The sequence below is a fragment of the Panthera onca genome, chromosome F2, assembly GCF_046562875.1.
Source record: "Panthera onca isolate mPanOnc1 chromosome F2, mPanOnc1 haplotype 2, whole genome shotgun sequence".
Classification (NCBI taxonomy): domain Eukaryota; kingdom Metazoa; phylum Chordata; class Mammalia; order Carnivora; family Felidae; genus Panthera; species Panthera onca.
The window spans coordinates 24,172,420-24,194,030 of record NC_138356.1 but is presented as its reverse complement, the minus strand read 5'-3'; the positions used below and the strand labels follow the sequence as shown (position 1 = coordinate 24,194,030).

At 38.0% G+C, this 21,611-nt stretch overlaps 1 protein-coding gene across 3 annotated transcripts in view; it reads left to right on the top strand.

Annotated features, from left to right (window-relative positions):
- The window catches only part of JPH1 (junctophilin 1), an 83,581-nt gene extending 64,376 nt beyond the window's left edge, over window positions 1–19,205 (top strand). The window contains exons 4-6 of one of the 3 annotated variants that reach the window (XM_060610746.3): window positions 9,884–10,533; window positions 16,636–16,731; window positions 17,175–19,205. In XM_060610746.3, coding sequence (XP_060466729.3) covers window positions 9,884–10,533; window positions 16,636–16,716 — 731 coding nt within the window. In that variant the 3' untranslated portion in view covers window positions 16,717–16,731; window positions 17,175–19,205. Of the gene's footprint in view, window positions 1–9,883; window positions 10,534–16,635; window positions 16,732–16,904 lie in introns of all 3 variants that reach the window. The other 2 variants (XM_060610745.3, XM_060610744.3) reach the window with 2 other exon arrangements.
- Window positions 19,206–21,611: the final 2,406 nt, after the last annotated feature.

The following is a 21,611-nucleotide window of genomic DNA, read 5'->3' as shown; positions in this document are numbered from 1 at the left end:
AATAGATGAAAATGCTTACTGCAACAACTATCAACATGTATCCTAATTTTGCTTCCTGGAAATATTCTGACAAGTCTTTTTTAAATTTTTTTTAATGTTTATTTATTTTAGAGAAACAAAGCATGAGCAGGGGAGGGGCAGAGAGAGACGGAGACACAGAATTCAAAGCAGGCTCCAGGCTCTGAGCTGTGTCAGCACAGAGCCCAATGTAGGGCTCGAACTCACCAACCATGAGATCATGACCTGAGCCGAAGTTGGACACTTAACCGACTGAGCCACTCAGGTGCCCCCTGACCAGTCTTTTTAATGAACTACTGTGGCTCCTCAATCCTGTGTCGCTGGTGTGGCCCTGCCTGACCCACATTACTCCACAGAACAAGCAGCAAGCGCAACACATGCCTTCCAAGAAGATAGTCCAGGAAAAACTTCTGTCCTCTGCATTATATGTCTTGTTTAAAAAAGCATTTAATCTCACTCTAGAAAATCTAACTCTATATCCTCCTTCCTGGCCAGTGTCCACATGACTACACCATGTTGGAACCATTGCCAGCTGGATGTAATCATGTAAGGCTGGCATTAGGTCCATCTCTAGTCAATGTTTTTTTTGTTTGTTTTGGGGTTTTTTTTGGCATGCTGTTAAATGGCTGTATCTGGGTACATTAGAATCACCTGGAGCATTTGTTAAACATCAAGATTTCAAGGCTGCACTTCATAGTTATTCAAAGTCTCTGGGAATCATATCCCAGGTGCCTCTGATAGGCAGCAAATACGGAGCCACTGCTTTACAGTACATTTATTTTCTTACCTAGCCATTTATTAATGCATAGTAAAGTTGAGAATTTTTTTAAGATGTAAAGTAGGCCCTAGAATGTACGTCCACCACTCTAGTAATTTTTTTTTTGTCATAAACTTGACATACAGTGTTCGTGTCAGGTGTACAACACTGTGATTGATATGACCATCCTATGCATTCTGCAAGCCTCACCTTAAGTGTAGTTACCATCAAAGTTATTACAGTGTTACTGCAATATTGACTATATTCCCTGTGCCGTCATTTCCATCCCCTTGATTTATTTAGTTTTTACCTCTTAATCCCCTTCACCTATCTCACCAATGCCCTCTCAACCACCAGTTCTCTTCATAGATTTATGAATCTGTTTCTGTTCTTTTTTGTGTGTTGTTTTTTAGATTCCACATATAAGTCAAATCATATGGTATTTGTCTTTCTCTGACTTACCTCACTTAGCAAAATACTCACTAGGTCTGTCCATTGTTGTCACAGATGGCAAGATCTTATTCTTTTTTATGGCTGAGTAATATTCCTCTGTGTGTGTGTTTGTACCACATATTACTTACTGATTCATATATAAATGGACACTTGGGTTACTTCCACATCTTGGCTACTGTAAATGCTGCAGTAAACATAGGGGTGCATATATCTTTTTGAATTAGTGTTTCTCTTTTCTTGTGGCAAACACCCAGTAGTGGGATTACTACTGTAGCGTATGGTATTTCTACTTTTAATTTTTTGACGAATGTCTGTACTGTTTTCCACAGTGTCTGCACCAATTTATATTTCCACCAACAGTGCACAAGAGTTCCATTGATTGATTGATTGATTGAGAGAGAGAGAGAGAACTAGAGAGCAAGTGGGATAGGGGCAGAGAGAGAGGGAGACAGAATCCCAAGCGGACTCTGTACCGTCAGCACAGAGCCCGGTGTGGGGCTCAAATTCACGAACCTGAGCCAAACAGTCAGATGCTTATTAACCAACTAAGCCACCCAAGTACCCCAAGGGTTCCTTTTTCTCCATACCTTCAACATTTATTATTTCTTGTCTTTTTGATACTAGCTAGCTATTCCTACTGGTGTGAGGTGACATCTCATTGTGGTTTTGATTTGCATTTCCTTGATGATTAGTGATATTGAGCATCTTTTCATGTGTCTGTTGGCCATTTATATATCTCTTTGGAAAAATGTTTGTTCAGGTCCTCTGCCCATTTTTTAATCAGATTATTTTGGGGTTTCGGTGTTGAGTTGTAGGAGTTCTTTATATATTTTGGAAATTAACCCCTTAATCAGATATATCATATGGAAATATCTTCTCCCATTCAGTAGATTGCCTTTTCATTTTGTAGATGGTTTCTTTCTCTATGCAAAAGATTTTTATTTTGGTGTAGTCCCAATATTTTATTTTTGCTTTTGTTTTCCTTGCCTCAGGAGACGGATCTAGAAAACCTTTGCTAAGGCCAATGCCCAAGAGCTTACTGCCTGTTTTATTAGTTTTATAGTTTCAAATCTGATGTTTGGGTCTTTAAACCATTTTGAGTTTATTTTTGTGTCTTGTATAAGACAGTCATCCAGTTTCATTCTTTTGCATGTAGATGGCCAGTTTCCCCAACACCATTTATTGAACAGACTGTCTTTTCCTTATTGTATATTCTTGCCTTCTTTATCCTACACTGACCATATAAGCATAGGTACAATTCTGGGCTCTCTATTCGGTTCCCTTGATCTATGTGTTTCTTGTTGTGCCTATACCATACTGTTTTGCTTACTATATAGCTTTGCAGTATAGCTTGAAATCTGGGATTGTGATGCCTCTGGTGTTTGTTTGTTTTTTCAAGATTGCTTTAGCTATTTGAAGTCTTTTGTGGTTCCATACAAATTTAAGGACTATTCCAGTTCTATGAAAAATACTATTGGTATTTTGATAGGGATCTGTAGGTTGCTCTGGGTAGTATGGACATTTTAATAATACTAATTCTTCCAGTCCATGAGCATGGGATATCTTTTCATTTGTATCACCTTCAGTGTCTTTCCTCAGTGTCTTATAATCTTCAGAGTACAGGTCTTTCACTTCCTTGCTTAAATTTATCCCTAGGTATTTTATTCTTTTTGATGCAGTTGTAAATGTGATTCTTGTCTTAATTTCTCTTTCTGCTACTTCATTATTAGTATATAGAAACACAACATATTTCTGTATATTGTGTAACCTGCAACTTAACTGAATTCATTTACTAGTTCTGATAGTTTTTTGGTGGAGCCCTTAGGATTTTCTATATATAGTATCATGTTATCTGCAAATAGTGACAGTTTATTTCTTCCTTACAAATTTGGATAAATCCTAAATTTGTAAGCTGCACTGTTACGGTCTCATATTTTCCAAATGAAGCACATGGGCTTTGTGACAGCTTTATTTCTCATGGTTCAGTGACTGTATCTTTTCCTCACAACTTTAAGAACGTATAAGCAATCGTGTTTGCCAGAGTCTGTTTTTTCTCCACTCTCTTCTGTATGGCTATTTAAGTTAAATATTAACTTTAGATTTGATCTTTAGATTTGCAAAAATAACTTTTGCTTGTACCCCTTAGATTGAAGACATTAAAAGAACTCTGTGGGACACCTGGGTGTTGAGTACCCAGTCAACTCAGTTGAGCATCTGACTTCAGTTCAGGTCATGATCTCATGGTTCATGAGTTCGAGCCCCACATGAGGCTCACTGTTATCAGCACAGAGCCTGCTCCAGATCCTCTGTTCCCCCTCTGTCTCTGCCCCTCCCCCACTCTTGCTCTGCCTCTCTCTCTCTCTCAAAAATAAATAAAATGTTAAAAAAATAAAAATAAAAGTACTTTGTAATTTCTGTATTTCCGTAATGCTGTAAAATTGAATAATAGTGAAGTACATATAAAACCAACCAACTCTGATGAAATTTTGAGTAGAAGGAGTCAGAGAAAAAGTATGTAAGGAACACACTGCCTCAAACTCTATCAGATAATATCCCTTATCACAGGAGGGTAGGAGGGGTTTTATAAAAAAATAAATCTGCCATAGAATAATGAGGTTCTTTCTCCATGAAACACCAGTGTAAATGATCCTAATGGGTTTTTTGAAATAGGGGCAAATCTGTTGATGAAAGGTCACTTTCTGGTGCCGCTGCCACTTCTTTCTCTTGGTGGAGGTATGTGCTGGTCACAGCACCAAGAAAGAATTCAGAAACAGGAAGATCTCACCTTTTGAGGGATTTGCAGATCCCCCTTTCTCTTTGCTCCACTGAGATACCTTTTCTGGGCCAGGAATTCATACTTTCAAAGAAAATTGCCAAATTTATTATTATTTTTTTTTTTTTTATTTTGAGAGAGAGAAGGGGCAGAGAGTTAGGAGAGAGAATCCCAAGCACACTAAGCACAGTTCCCCATGTGGGGCTTGATCTCACGAACTATGAGATCATGACCTGAGCTGAAATCAAGAGCCAGACACTTCACTGACTGAGCTACCTAGGCACCCCGAAAATTGCCAAGTTTAAAAGGGGTGGTAGCCTTTGAGGGAGCTTATCAGGTTTAGAGAAGAAAGCACAATTGGTGACATAGGATTTTATCCTATTTGGGAAGTTTGCATCCTTCAAACTTCTGGAGGATGGAAAGTGGGATAATGCTGTTTGCTATGTTTTCACCCCTGAATATAACCTGTAATTGTGGATCCTTGGGAATTGTCATTTCTTGGCTTAAGATATTACATTATATGTTGAATTATATTTTGTCTTAAGGAAACACAGGAGCTATGTGATTTTAGGTTTTCAGCTATAGCTATTTTCATATCATATTGGGATAATAATGCCTGCTTCCTAAGATTTTGGTGAGGCTTTAAACTTTGGGAAATACCTCGTATAAATAGTACATAGTCTCATAACAATAAGTTACTACTCAGCACAGGAAGAGCAATTAAAAGTCTAAGTGGACAGTATGTATTTTAAGTATTAAGGATAATTGTTCTTAAGCTCCTCTGTAAATCCTTTAAGTTTGGTGTGAGGGATGGGAGTGGAGGACAGGAAGGAAAGTGAACAGATGCCAATTTCTGTAAACAAATTGGTGGGGTGGTTTCTCCCTATTTACTCAAGAGATGATGTTGTCAGCTCTTGCCTGTTTGCAGAGAAAAGAGCCACCTGCACTCTGTGACCTCAGGAGATGAGAGTGGCTGATTATCCACAACAAGAACCTGTATCTCCCACTCCCCTTCACCCATTTTGCCCCTCCCACACCCTCCTCCCCCCTGGCAACCATTAGTTTGTTCTCCATATTTATGAAGCTATTTCTGCTTTTTGTTTGTTTTGCTTTTTAGATTCTTCATGTAAGTGAAATCATGTGGTATTTCATGTGGACTTATTTCACTTAGCATAATATCCTATAGGTCCATCCATATTATCACAAATGTAAAAAATCTTATTTTTCATTGCTGAGTAATACTTCAGTATTTCTATATATGACGTTTTTATCCATTCATCTATCAAGGGACACTTGGGTTGCTTCCATATCCTGGTTATTGTAAGTAATGCTGCAGTGAACATAGAGGTGCATATATCTTTCAAATTAGTATTTTCATTTTATATGGGTAAATACCCAATAGTGGAATTACTGAATCATATGGTATTTCTGTTGTTAATTTTTTGAGGAACCTCCATACTGTTTTCCACAGTGGTTACACCAATTTATGTTTCTACCAACAGTGCGGAACGGTTCCTTTTTCTCCACTTTCTCACCAATGCTTACTTCTTGTCTTTCTGATACCACCCATTCTGAAAGATGTAAAGTGACTGTGGATTTGATTTGCATTTCCCTAATGATTAGTGTTGCTGAGCATTTTTTCAAGTGTCTGTTAGCCATCTGTATGTCTTCTTTGGGAAAATGTCTGTTCAGGTCCTCTACCCATTTTTCAATCAGATTGTGGTGTTTGGGGAGTTGAGTTGCATAAGTTCTTTCTATGTTTTGGACATTAACCCCTCATTAGATATATCATTTGGAAGTATCCTCTTCCAGTTTTAGCAGGTTGCCTTTTTGATTTGTTCGTTTCTTCTTTGCAAAAGCTTTCTTTTTTTTTTTTTTTTTTTTTTTTTTTTTTTTTTTTTTTGCAAAAGCTTTTTATTTTGGTGTAGTCCCAATAGTTTATTGTTGCTTTTGTTTCTCTTGCCTAGAAAAGTGTTGGCTAAGGCTGATGCCAAACAGATTATTGCCTATGTTTTCTTCTAGGAGCTTTATGGTTTCAAGTCTCACATTTAGGTCTTTAATCTGTTTTTATTTTTGTATATGGTGTAAGAAAATGGTCTAGTTTCATTCTTTTGCTTGTAGTCATCCAGTTTTTCCAACAGCCATTTATTGAAGGAACTGTCTTTTCCTTACTCTATATTCTTGCCTCCTTTGTCATAGATTAGTTGACCATATAAGCATGGATGTCTGGGCTCTCTATTCTGTTCCAGTAATATATTTTTGTGCCAGTACAATACTGTTTGATTACTATAGTTTTGGTAGTGTATCTCAAAATCTGGAATTGTGATACCTCCAGCTTTGTTCTTTTTCAGGATTGTTTTTGGCTGAATATTCAAGGTCTTCTGTAGTTCTGAACAAATTTTAGGATTATTCTTGTTCTGTGAAAAATGCTATTGTTATTTTGATAGGGATTGCATCGATTCTGTAGATTGCTTTGTATAGTATGGTTATTTTAACAATATTAATTCTTCCCACCCATGAGCATGGAATATCTTTCCCTTGTGTTATCAGTTTCTTTAATCAGTGTTTTTGGTGCACTTGTAAATGCAATTGTTTTCTTAATTTCTTTCTGCCACTTTGTTAGAAATTGTTAATAGGGGCGCCTGGGTGGCCCAGTCGGTTAAACGTCCGACTTCAGTTCAGGTCACAATCTCGCGGTTTGTGAGTTTGAGCCCCACTTTGGGCTCTGTGCTGACAGCTTAAAGCTGGAACCTGCTTCAAATTCTCTCTCTCTCAAAAACTGAATAAACATTACAAAAAAATTTTCTTTAAATGTTTCTATACAAATTATTAGTATATAAAAATACAACAGATTTCTGTATATTAATTTTGTATCCTGCAACTTCTGAATTCATTTGTTCTAATAGTTTTTTGGTGGAGTGTTTAGGGTTTTCTATATATAGTATCTTGTCTTTTGCAAATAGTAAGTTTATATCTTCGTTACCAATTTGTATGCCTTTAATTCTTTTTCTTAATCTGATTGATATAACTAGAACTTCCAGAACTAGGTTCAATAGAAGGGGCAAGATGGACATTCTTAACTTATTTCTGATCTTAGAGAATAGCTCTTAGTTTTTCACCACTGAATATGTTAGCTATGGGCTTGTCATATATGGCCTTTATTATGTTGAGGTATGATCCCTTTAAACTCATTTGTTGGCAGTTCTTATGAGTAAATGATGAATTTTGTTAAATGTTTTTTCTTCATCTATTGAGATGATCATACAATTTTTATCCTTAATTTTGTTAATGTGGTATATAACATGGATTGATCTGCAAATATTGAATCATCCTTGCATCCCCCAGAATAAATCCCAGTTGCTCATGGTGAATGATTCATTTAATGTGTTGTTAAATGAAGTTTGCTGATGTTTTGTTGGGTATTTGCATCTGTATGCATCATATCTATTGGCCTGTATTTTTTTTGTAATGTCTTTGTCTGGTTTTGGTATGAGGGTAATGCTGGCCATGTAGAATAAATTTGGAAGCTTTACTTCCCCTTCTATTTTTTGGAACAATTTGAGGAGACTGTGTATTAACTCTTCTTTAAGTATTTGGTAGAATTCACCTTTTGAATGCATCTAGTCCTGGACTTTATTTTGGGGGAGTTTTTTGATTACCATTTCAATTTCATTACTAGTAATTGATATGTTCAGACTTTCTATTTCTTCTTGGGGCACCTGGGTGGCTTAGTCAGTTAAGTGTCCAACTCTTGATTTCAGCTCAGGTCATGATCTCACAGTTCGTGGGATGAAGCACTGCATAGAACTCTGCGCTGAGCCTGCTTGGGATTCTCTTTCTCCCTCTCTCTCTGCCCCTCCCCTGCTTGTGCACAAGCTCTCTCTAAATAAACAAACATTGAAAAAAGATTTTCTGTTTATTCCTGATTCAGTTTCGGAAGATTATATGCTTTTAGGAATTTATCCATTTCTTCTAGATTATCCAATTTGTTGGCATATAATTTTTTGTACTAGTCTCTTTTAATCTTTCATATTTGTGTGGTGCTGGTTGTTCCCCCTGTATTTCTATTTTTTCCTTTCATTTTTCTTAGGAGTCTGGCTAAATGTTTATCAGTTTTGTTTGATTTTTTTCTGTTGTATATTTACTCACCATTTCCTTTATTTCTGCTCTATCCTTATTATTTCCTTCCTTCTACCAACTTTGGACTTTATTCCATTTTTCTAGTTCCTTTAAGTATAAGGTTAGATTGAGATCTTTCTTGAGGTATTGTAACCTGTATTGCTAATCTGTATTGAGATCTTTCTTGAGGTAACCTGTATTGCTATAAATTTACCTCTTAGAAGTGCTTCTGCTGTATCCCAAAGATTTAGATCACTGTGTTTTTGTTTTCATTTGTCTCCGTGTATTTTTTTATTTCCTCTTTATTTGTTGACCCATTGGTTGTTTAGCAGCATGTTGTTTAGTCTCCACATGTTTGTGGGTTTTTCCTTTTTTTTTTTTTTTTTTTCTTATAATTGATTTCTGGTTTCACACTGTTATGGTCAGGATTTTAATCTTCTTAAATTTATTGAGATTTGTTTTGCAGCCTAACATGTGATCTGGCCTAGAGAATGTTCCATGTGCACTTGAAAAGAATGTATGTTCTGTATATAATCTGTTAAATCCATCTGGTCTAATGTATCATTCAAAGACACTGTTCCCTTATAAAGGGACAAAATGACAGTAATGTAATAACAGTAGGAGACTCTAACACCCACTTGGGTAGATCATCCAGGCAGAAAATAAATATCTGTTAATATTTGCTTTATGTATTCAGGTGTTCCAGTGATGGGTACATAGATGTTTACAATTGTTATATCTTCTTGTTGGATTGATCCCTTTATCATTATGTCATGCCCTTCTTTGTGTCTTGTTACAGTCTTTGTTTTGTCTGATGTAAGTATTGCTATCCCAGCTTTTTATAAGTACATATCTATCAATAATTACTTTAAATAGTCTAAATGTTCCAAAAGACAGAGTAAAGGGATGGATGGAAAACAAGACCCATTTATATCTATATGCCTACAAGAGACTCACTGTAGACTGAAAATGAAGGAAAGAGTAGGAAGATACTCCATGCAAATGAAAGCAAAAAAATAAATAAATAATAAGTCCAACTAGCAACACTTTCTTGAAAGGCAGATTTTTCCATATGTAAAGATAACATGATTGTTGTAAACAAACCTAAAGTATTTAGAAAAAGAAAAAAAAATCCTGGGACTACAGAGTCAAAGACAACAACTGCATTGTCATGACTTTAATGCTGACAGCCCCTGTGAAGAGACTCCATGAAGTTTGAATGACCCATTGAGGAAGTTGCGTTAAAAATGTCATCTGCGGGTTCTATTCTTACTTACGCAGTAGACGCTTTATTAAATGTCAGTTTATTAAATAATTTAAATATTTTAATATACTAAACGGACTCTTGTCTGTTTAGTAGAGTATGTACTCTGTGTTCTAATTATGCCACATAATTTGAATATGCAGATTAATTCTGGTGTTATCACCAGTGCTGCATCAACCTGAATTTCACCTCGGTGTTCTGCAAGCAGGCAGGAATGATGCAATTATTAGAGAAGTCAAAACTGTTTAACTTTTATAGCTATCACAATAGTATAAATAATGGTAAATGTTAACATTTTCAGCAACAAATAATCTTTTCCCCTGGGAAATGAAGTGTGCTCATGCTTAATCCAAGCCTTGTCAATATTTTTAAAGGAAAAGAAACAAGAGGAATGGCTAATCTGACTAGCAAAAAATGCATATAGATAGCCCTAAGGAACAAGCCTTAACGCCTTGCTTTTATTTTATTACCTTCCCTTCTGTTGTCAATTTTTCCCCAGGCCCAGATTATATCAAACAGAGATTTCAGGAAGGTGTAGATGCTAAAGAAAATCCAGAAGAAAAAGTACCAGAAAAGCCACCTACACCAAAGGAATCTCCTCATTTTTATCGCAAAGGCACGACACCCCCCAGGTCTCCTGAAGCAAGTCCCAAACAAAGCCACTCTCCCCAGCCCTCCTCCCCGAAACCCACGAAGAAGCAGAACCCTAGCTCAGGGGCAAGACTCAACCAAGACAAACGGAGTGTGGCTGATGAGCAGGTGACAGCCATTGTCAACAAGCCTTTGATGTCAAAGCCTCCCACGAAGGAGGTGGGAGCCATGGTGCCCCTTTCCAAGTACTCTGGCCGCCACCACATCCCTAACCCCAGTAACGGGGAGCTGCATTCTCAGTATCACGGCTACTACGTGAAACTGAACGCCCCCCAGCACCCCCCGGAAGACATGGAGGAAGATGAAGGATCGAGCCAGTCTTCCTCAGCGCTGGTGCACAAGCCATCACCCAACAAGTGGAGTCCCCCTAAATCTGTGACAAAACCAGTTGCCAAAGAAAGCAAAGCTGAGCCAAAAGCTAAGAAGTCTGAACTTGCTATACCAAAGAATCCAGCAAGCAACGATTCATGCCCTTCTTTGGAAAAAGCAGCCAATTCGGTAAGTTGTGCAAGATGTGTTTTTTCTTTCTTTTGGTTCTTTTCAGGTAGTGGCATAGGATAACTTGCATCTCGATGACAGCTCGGCTAGCGAAAGTTCTGATGAATGAACATAGGACTGTATAGGGTAGAGCTTAGCATCTTTGTAGCCTAAGACAGCAAAGAACTGTCAGAGCAGAAATTCCTCCCTGCTGGCTCAGCCACCCACCTTAGACATCATTCAGCTAGCCGGGCTATTGGTGTGTCACATGTTAGCAAGCCTTTACCCACACTTCTTGGTAAGTCTTGTGGTCACTTAGTTTGAGCTGCTGTAACAAAAATGCCATAAACTAGATGGCTTAAGCAATATTTCTTTCTTGTAATTCTGGAGGCTGGGGAGTCCCAAGATCAAGGTGCCATAGACTTGATGTCTGGCAAGAACCCAATTCCTGGTTCATAGACCGTCTTGCTGTACATACCCTCACATGGCTGAGAGAGAGAGAAATAGCATACTCTGTGGTGTCTCTTCTCGTGAGGTCCCCACCCTCATGACCCAGGGCCCATCTCCCAAAGGGCTCCCCTCCAAATACCGTCACATTGGGAAGTAGGGTTTCAACATACAAATTTTGGAGACACACAAACATGTAGTCCTTAACTGTAGCTAAGAAAGGAGTCATGGGACCCTGACCAGGGCCAGCACCTCTCAGAGCCCTAGCTGGGAAGAGGCTTTTCCACTACCATTCACTAGGTTCTTAGCCCTGCTTTTGACCCTCACGAAACACATAAAGGAATGGATGGAAAACAAGACCTATCTGTATGTATATGCGTACAAGAGACTCACTTCAGACCTAAAGAGACAGACTAAAAGTGAAGGAGTAGGAAAAGCTACTCCAGTCAGCATCTTTAGAAAAAAGAACATCTTTGGGGCGCCTGGGTGGCTCAGTCGGTTGAGTGTCCAACTTCAGCTCGGGTCATGATCTCGCAGTTTGTGGGTTCGAGCCCTGCATCAGGCTCTGTGCTGACAGCTCGGAGCCTGGAGCCTGCTTTAGATTCTGTGTCTCCCTCTGCCCCTCCCCTGCTCATGCTCTGTCTCTCAAAAATGAACAAACATTAAAAAAATTAAAAAAAAAATCTTTTCTAGCTATTGCGAATTATTCCCCTAAATACTTAGTTTGGATTTTACTCAATTAGCCAGGCTTTGCAACTAGAACATTTTCTTTTCAACTACTTGAGAAAATTGCCTTGGTCTTCTAACTTGTCAGAGATTTCAGTTTCCTGGTAAATGCTAGTTTTATTGTCAGTCTGGAGCACTTAAGGTTTTTAATTCTTCAACCATATTATTGCTAATGTCATTTGATAAGCATGTAGAGATTTATTTGTTCAATGATATAAGGAATTCATACTTTATCAAATTCTATAGAGTTTATAAAATCTGGAAGCTGACCAACTGATCTTTTGACCTAGTCACATGTTTTTTGGAACAAAGGTGTTGCTTGTTAAATGTAGCTTAGAGAAGAAGCCACAGCTGACCCAATACTTAGTAATTTCTGAGACTTTTCCGTAAATGTTCAGATTAATAAATTGGGCAACAAGAATATAATACCACTGTAATGTTTTTTTTCTTTTGTCTGTTAAGTTTAACAGGGTTAAACTGTTTACAATTAAACAGTAACAATGTTAAAAAATTGAAATTCATCTTTTTTATTAACTTACCTTTGATGTTTCTTAGGTTTATTTTGCTAATATTTACAACACTAGTTCTCATCTTTTTAATCATCTAAATATAAATTAGATTAACTGCGTTAACTTCCTGAGAGTCATCCTCCATGGGGATAAATGGTTTTCAAAACAGACTAACTCTATTAGTGCTGGTTTGCCGGACTTACAAGGGTGAAATTCAAACAATGCAAGGCCATATACAGTGTCTTGTAAACTTTCTTTAAAATGTTACTAGTATGTGATAAATTCACCACCTCCTTTTTAGAAAAAGTTATCTTTTTTACTTCTGTGCAGAACCATCTGATTCTTGGAGGTAGCTGGGCACCCTCCAGCTGGGTAGGTCGGTCTCTAGGGTCCCTTCCACACCTTAAGGTACACGAGGCCTAGCACTCCACAGCCTCTGTGGGTGACAGGAACCAGAAGTCAAGAGTGCCTTGGCACCTCCTTGTGAAGATTTTAACAATTAACCTTCTTTTCCTGATAATAACAGAAAGCTGCCTTTCACACTCCTGGTGACTGCTTTCCTGACAGTTAAGAAGTGATAAAACCGTCATAAAGGTAGTTAATGAACCACCTTTAGAACAAAGGAATAGTGCATACAATTTTGACATAGACACTGTATAAGCTAGAGGTTTACAAATAACTTGAAAGCTCATAGGAGTATTCACAATAAAGCACACACTGGACGGAAAAATCAGACTGAATCGGTGTTCCCGGTGGGCAGCTGAGAGATCTGGTTTGAGTCAGAATCGCCATTTTTAGGCTGGTTGGATACACTGGAATCTGGACTTTTAGTCACCAGCCTATTGACTGAGACAGTATAGGCTGGTGGCTAAGGGTGTGGACTCTGGTGCCAGATTTTCTCTAAGTTCAAATCCCAGTTGTGTTGCTTCTCAGCCATGGGCCCTGGGGCAGGTTTCCTACCTGTTCTGTGAGTTGCTCATCTCCACTGGTATCATAGTGTTGTTGAGGAGATCAACTGAGTTAGTGCTTCCTTCCACAGTTCTTAGCACAGTGCCTAACACCTGGATAGGTGCTCAAAAAACAATGGTTATTACGGTTTCAACACTGAAGTTCCTAAAGCATAAAATAGTTCACAAATATTCCAATAGATTTGGACCCATTCTCAGGATCACCCTGGATATTGATCTTCTAGAAATAGAGAAAATCTTCTGGGACACAGGCTGACACTAAGCAAATAAGAGAAGGGAGGTGATGCCAAGGGATTACTCTAGCATCCCTTCTCAGGAAACATGTGACTCCTATGGGCCATGGTTGCACATGGACTAATGTCCCAGGGAAACCGTTCTGTGTGGTACCAACATTTTTGTAGGATTTTGCAACATTGACAACTTGTAGGAGCTACGAGAGACATCTTCACAGCCTTATCAAACAGACCAGCAAGGGCTCTCCTAAGCAGGAATCTTGACTCCTTCTGAGAACTACCTGCACTTTTTCTTACCCTTTACTCTCTTCCAAGTCTATTTTGAAATTTACCTAATCTTGCTTTTCAATTGTTATAAAACTTTAAGGCATCCCTTGAAGTTACACACACCCTGAAACCCTAAAAACAGTAAATATGTAAAAACTTGGCTATTAATACTAAATTATGTGCTTTCCACGTTTTTAGAGAAGTTTTAGATTTAACATAAACTGTAGTAGCTCACCAGACTATTCCTCACAGTTTTAAAAGAGGAATAGTCTTTTGAAGGAAAAACGGTAAATTTCTTGAGCTAGAACTTCTTTCCACATTTTGCCGTCCTACACTTTCTTTTCTAACTGACTGAAAGTTCTTCCAATCAAGACTTGCACTTTGCCGGCTACAGCTTCTTTTATTCCACCTGTTTCAGTCAGTCTTGAAAAGCAAGACTGATTTTTTTTTTTCATTTGGCTATTTTAAGCTACAACTGGCTACCACAGTCATGTTTATGAGACTTCACCTTAAAGCTTTCCACCCCGTGCCCAGCCTAGGTATCTGAAGAACACAGAGGTCACGTCGCAATATCTACCTATTAAACATAGCATCCCAGAATTTATTTTCCACCTGGTTGCTGTTTGAACTTTTTATGCCTGGCTCACCCTCATCTTTACCGGGTCATCTTTAAAAATGGCTTCATAAATGGAGTTGTCCTAGTTGGATAAATAAATATATGTAGGTGTTCAATATATACATACGTATCCATCCAAAAATGCTAACCAATTCAAAAAGATAAATTCAGGGAACTTGTACGGATTTATGAAATGGGAAGTAAAAAGTCCAGACTCACCTTAAACTTTTGAAGTTAGATTCACCAAAGGCACTTTCTCTGTTAGTCTGCTTTTCCTCGGTCCACTATAAAACACTGAACTCTACATTATGTTGTTCTGACCCCATATACTTTTCCTTGCCTTTCATATCATGGTCTTTGGGAATTATAAATTAAATCCCCTGAGTCAGAAGAGTTAAGTGAATCCAAACTCCTTAACATACTCCTGAGCAAAATCTAATCAAAGTTTGTGATAGTAATAGCATTTCCTTAAGTTCCATGCTGAGTTACAATGTTAAAAGATTATTTCAATTATTTTCTGAGGTATAAATGTTTCTTACATTATACATTTTAGGTTAATCATTATTGATGAGTTACATAGATTAGGACCCTTCTAGTAACTTAGGACCAACTGTTCTTCTAGAATAGTTGTATTCTATCAAGATTTGATGTTTTTTTTCTGCTACCATGAAATCATAGGGTATAGATGAAAATGCCATTTTTAAGAACTTGATTAGAAATTAATTATTTTTAAACTAAGTCCTGTGGCCATAATAGGGATGTGGGGGAAAAAAGGGGCTCTGAAGTAGACAAAGTTTAATTTTAGTTCTGTAATTTGTTTAAACTGGATGAGTAACCTCAGGCAAGAAACTTACCCTCTCAGAGCTCTGTGAAATGGAACTCCTAATCACCTGTGAAGAAGAAATAACCTACCCAGAAATGCTTAGCCCACTGCCTGGTATATAAAGATATGCAGTAAATGTTGCTTTTTCCTCCCATTTACTTGGGGTTTTTCTTCTTCCTAATACTCCCTATCTCAACCCGTGTTTACTTCCTTTTCTCAACCACCCTGACTTTACTAATCACCCTGTTCATCATTTAAGATGATGAATTCATAAGGTCAACTACCACACCCACAGTACCTGGAAAAGTACCAGATGATAGTAGGTGTCCATAATGGAAACCTGAATGAATTGGACAATCCGTATGCATGGGCACACAGTGGTGATCAGTGCAGGGCCACTGTGGAACTCAGTCTAGGACAAAGACAGAATTTAACAAGAAGTGACAAAGTATGAAGTGTCAGGACAGACAACGACCAGGACACTCTGACCTCTGCCTCTGAGGTTGTGGGCCCATCTGGGGAGGAAACCTCCTAGAAGGGTGTATGACCCAAGCTCTAGACCTTGTGACATGAGCAGTGGACCAATGACAGTTCCAGTCTTTCTTAACACCCCCCACCAAAAATCACACAACTGTTTCCTCATCTGTGAAATAAGAATTAAAATACCGATGCCACCCACCTAAAGCCAGTTTAGAACACATTTAATACTACTTAAGAATTAGACTCTATTTTAATAGTAAATACCAAGATCATGTCTCTGTAATAAAAATGGCCAAGCATGAGCAGCTCTGAAAAGATGGGTCATAAGGTTGCTTTTTGTTTAAACAAGTAAACAAAGTTTGGGTACCTTGGCTAGCTGGTATTTGTTGTAGCCTTATTTATCAAAATAGGAGTCTGCAGTTCATCAAATAGAACTTGATTTCTGAAATGTTGTGGCTGTGAGAAAAGACGTAAAGAATTAGACCTGTAAAATAATTTCTTCAAGTGTTCAACTTCCCGCTCGCAATTTTTACTTCAAGGATGTGGTGGTGTCGAAAAATACGACCAGGAAAAAGAGAGACCCTCATTTTGAGTTTTCCTAAATTTTTCCCGAGAGGCCTCAGTATCCTAAAGATCTTATTCTTACTTTCCAACTGCCTTCATGAAGAAACAATTCTTCCTCATCTAAATTATGCCTTAACAAAAAGTCATGCCCACTTTCCATTAGTTCCTGACCCCAGTGTGGCAAACTCTCTCTCACCCAGACTGTTGTCAAATGTTTTGAGGTGAATGTTGAGATTATTTGTAAGTCATTTTCTTAGATTAAATCAAGACTGGAGTCATTTCATAGTGAAAGTGCAGAGATGGCTCCATCTAAATACGGCTTTGCTATTTTTAGTTTATACTTTTTGGAGCTGTTGTCATTTGTTCATGCCATATTTACTGCAACGGGGTTGAGTTTTTTTGTATTTTCGGTAATCGATTTTATGAGCTAGTTTACATATTGATGTTAACATGGAAATGTTATGCCTTGTTTTGTTCTGTTCATTTCCAGGGCCCTAATTCAGTCATGATTGTCCTTGTCATGCTGTTGAATATCGGGTTGGCCATTCTTTTTGTTCACTTTCTAACTTGATTGGAATTAGGAAAGGTAAGAATAGCCTTAATTTCTACATAAAAATCCGTTTCTAACGTTCTTTTCCCATATTCAATTTTTTTTTTTTTTTTTTTAACAACTGCATATTGTCCTTCACTTTCATTTTGGCTGTGCCTGAATGTGATTCAACATAGTTACTTAATGATATAACTGTTTTGACCCCTCAGTGAAGTCATGACAACTAGCGGTGTTAGCCCACACTTCCCTGCCGTGGCGTCATCAGCCCTTTAAATGGCACACCCCAGTCAGACTCAGGGAAGGAGGCTTGGAATTAGGATGGGATCGCGAAAGAGATGACACTTGGAAAATTCAGCCAGAGGACCTGTTCATGTTCCCCTGGGAATGCTTTGTGGCTTTGGGGTCCTCTGGGAGCTGAAGCAAGCAGCCGTGTTGGAGAGCAAAACTTAATAATCATTCTTTTTTAAAATCTGCTGAAGCAGCCCCATCCGGCGAAGTTCTTGGCATTGGCTACTCCATCTGTCCTAGCAGAGTGTGACTAAACTGGAAATGTATGGAGCTGCATTTTTTTTTTTTTCTTGATGGAAGTCAACAGCTGCCTTACTATTTTGCCATCGGACGTTTTTAGTAGGGAGCTGGGGAAACGAGCGACTGCCCGAGGAATGCGGTCGGAGGATTGTGTTGCTGTGGCCACGGTTCCAATGCTCACTCCTGTCTCATTGGAAGAAATAGGTAGCAGCATCACTCACCAGTCTTATGCTGTGACCTGCTGCTTTAACATCTCCTGGAATGTTCTGGGAGAGAACGTTTCGTTGGCTTGTGCACGACTATGTTCATTTTTGCCGTTTATTGAAGTAGGATGTATAGTCCTCTACAACGTGTGGTCCCGGCTGGATGAAACACACTTGTTGCATCTCAAGGAAGAGAAACGACACAATTCTAGAGAAGATGTGTTCATTTCGATAGCAATACATCATTGTTTTCATGTCATGCAGTCTTCCAAAACCTGTAACAGGCTGTTTAAAATTTAGCAATGTGAAGGCATTATACCTTCCTAAGAAAAAAATTGAAATATTTTTAACATTACCGAGATGAATTATTTATGCACTTAGGAGGTGCTAAATTTTAAAAGCTGAAAGACAACAGAATTCTAAGAAGTATAGTCAAAGTGTTGCATGGATTGCAGTAATCGGTGTTTAAAGGATTCAGTTTCATTGCTGACGTACTTTACAACCAAATAAAATCTTGTCAGTGACTATGTTAATTCCCATGAAAGTTAAGCAAGATGCTATTAATAACTGCTCTAATCTTTTTTTTTTTCCTCCAACTTAAATTTTTGTTGAATACATTCAGGTAGAGCATAAAGCTTTGTTAAACCTCTGCTTCTCGATTTTATGCCTTTCGTGTCCTTCAAAGTCCTTTCGTAATTTTATTTCACATTTTAAAGGTTTAGACGTTTTTATTTAAATATTTGTCTTTTGCAGTCCTTTGTTATTCTGACATAATCTGATTTTTTTTTTTTGCTGTTTTATAATTTATCCTTTATTACTCAAACGCATGCTTACTTAGAGACACTACGTGGTCTTTATAAAAATAATTATTTAAAAAGAAATCAGGGGAGGAAAGGTATCTTAAATCTCTGTAAGACATTACATCATGGAGAAGGAGCTAGCTATTCCTAAATATTTTTCACAGTCTGCATGGTTTAATCAGATTCTTGTTACCTTGTTTGCTACCTTTTCAATGCAGAAGAGACAATTCACAGGTTAGCACAGGTGTGGACTGAATGCTTTGTCCCCTGCAGGGCAGTAACCCAGTGGTGTTTCTTGCAGAAGTGCAATATATTGAGAATCCTGGGTGTGACCGATATGGAATAAAGAAGAAAGCAGAAAGAGAGCAAATGAAAATTACAACTTGTATATTTATTTATTTTTTACATTTTGCTTTGACTTTTAAATTTAGGAAGTACGTTTTTTTAGCCAAGAAACGTTTCAGCTCCTGTCAGTCTCCGTACTCTCACTGCGCCTTCCTAACCCCATAGCTCTTGATGCTGGGAAAGCGGATTTTTTTTAAAAAATAAAACAAAATATTTAATCTTATTAAGTGTTTATTTAAAACGTGTAATGCTTTGGAAATAATGGGTAACAGATAACTAAAGGATATGTTTATAAAGTCAGCATGTTCCATTTATAAATATGTGTATGATTTATAAGCTTTTTTAAAAACAAAGCTCAAATTGTTGGTATTTTTCTAAAATGTGCACAGCTGTATTTTACATGAAAGGCTCTTTCTAATGGGTTGTTATACTGTACTCTACATTTTGGACAGCACATGAAGTCTGCCAATGTACTTAATAAAACATGACCTTGTTTATTTAAAGTTTCTTGCTGTGAAAAAGAACTCCCTACCTGTGAGTTCCTTTATTTATAATCCTTGAAACCAAAATGTATAATGTACAGTTTTCACAACTGTATCTGCTCTAATAAAAAAAAAAGTTGGTTATTAATAAAGTTGCAGGTGTGTTTCCTTTGTGAGTAAATTATGTGGAATTTTTTGATGGTGGTTGTATTAAAAGAAAGATCTGAAAAATTAACAATAGAAATGGGGTGTAAAATGCTCAGAGAAGCCACATGGTTAGGAGGTACTCATACCGTGATATTTTTCTTCCCGGGCGTTTCAGATAATTTTGTAAAATAAGATTCGTTTTTCTGCTGAGTGCCTTCATTATTTGTATTAGGGCCTTATCCGGGGTTTTATGTCTGCTCCTGTTTTTAAGGAAAACCCAGAGTTGGAGTAAATCTCCCTCCTGCTTGGGTACTTTTCAATTAATTAAAGTTTTTGGATCATTGTGCCCCAAATAAATTAATATTTCGCTGTGGCCCCTGTTTAGACACATTTCTGGAAGCTTAAGCACACTGTGCAGTTGAATAAGCTTACTGCCACTAGAATTTCCAGCCCCCGGGCTCCCTTTGAGGCCGTCCGATGCTGGTCTAGGCAGCCTTGACGCACCGCGAGCTGCCAATGAGGTATATAATAAAAGGACCACCTCCAGAACGGCTTCCCAGGGAGCTGCTGTGGTGCTCTTAAATTCCCAAATTAGTCACTCCTGTTGAAGGCTAAGGTATTGGAGACCCCAACATAAATAATGCATAAAGTTATCGCCTCTTAAGTTGTAACAGATTTATCAACTTAAATGATTAATCTCCTAGTAAATCCTAAAAGAATGGAACACAGAACACACTGTTTTGGAGCAGGCGGCAAAGGTACAGGGTGCAAGAAAGAGTATTGATTCCAGTTTCATGTCCAAACCACAAGTTTTGATGGCCGAAGCCAAAGCTGGGGTGAAGTCTTTGTGGTTGGGAAATCTGGAAAATATTCTACATGCCCTTTTAATGCAATAGCTATTTCGGGAGCTATGGTAAGCAGGCTCCCCAGGCATACGCTCAGTGCAACTCGCGGCCCTCCTCCCATGCTTCGGAAACTTGTGTAGCCTCCTCTTTCCAACTTACTATGTGGCTGTACACGTGGCATATTTCGCCAATACAGGAACCCAGCAGTTCACCAGGCTGAGTTTCGTGATCCCAGGTTTGTGGTCCAGCATTTCCTTCTTACCCCAAAAGTACTGAAAAGTACTTCAGTGTTCTGTACTAGCCTCTATAGGAGTCTCATTTATGGGAGTAGGAGCAAATAACAAAACATATAGAATAAAATGACTACTGCTGAATGAATGGATATGGATAGAATTCTGGCTACGGTCATGATTAATTGTGGATTTTTCTCAAGCCCAGACCCTGGTTTCCTCATTTGTAAAATGGGCATAACCGTAGCACTTAGCACACACTTCGCAACGTGGTTGTGAAGGAGAAATGAGCTCATTCATGTTAAGTGCTTAGTACAGTGCCTGGCGCATAATAACTGTTGTGTTAGCTTTTACCAATTGGAGGAACTAGGAAAAAAATTTTAATTTCTCTAAGTGTCTCAAACGCATTAAAAAAAATACAGTGAGGGGCGACTGGGTGGCTCAGTCGGTTGAACATCCAACTTTGGCATAGGTCATGATCTCGCGATCTGTGAGTTTGAACCCCACATTGGTCTCTGTGCTGATAGCTCAGAGCCTGGAGCCTGCTTCAGATTCTGTGTCTCTCTGTCTCTGCCCCTCCCATGCTCGCTCGCTCTCTTCTGCACTCTCAAAAATAAACATTAAAAGTTTAAAAAAAAAAATAGATCCCACTATAAAGGCCCCTTTTTAAAGGTTATGCCACAGGTCAGATTATGTTCTTTCCTCAGTGGTGAACACTTAACAGAGTTCCTTCTCTACACTAAAATGCCATTTTCTGTACAGTATGATGTGAGACATTGGCTTTACAAAGAATTTTCACGTCAATGACTCGTTAGATTCTTATGAGATCCCTAGGAAAGAATTCTCCAGTTAATGACTTGCCTGAGGCTACCTGCCAAAATGTTAAAAAAATTATATTAGTCTCAGATCTGACTCTCAATGTGCTATTTCATTTCATATGTTGGTTATCATTACTCCACACTGTCATCCTCATCAACCATAAAAAAGTAGAAAATATGATGAAATTGAAAGTAACAGTATGGGTTGAATGAAGCCATTTTCGTAAGTTCCTTAAGGACACTTGGTCGATTTAACTATAGTAAAGTTTACTAAAAGTTCTGAATAATTTATACTCTACTGTTTCATGACTTTTAGTCAGGTATTTATGATATTTTTGAGCCTCAGAAAATATTAAATATTAACTAAAGTTTCACATTTAAATGGTATTTTGGAGTAAGAAACATGTCATAAATGAATTCTGTGTATGTGTGTGTGCTTGAACTTGATCTCAAGAATTAACCTAGAAATTGCACATTGTGCCTAAAAGACTTAAAAGATTTAGACAGATACTGTAATG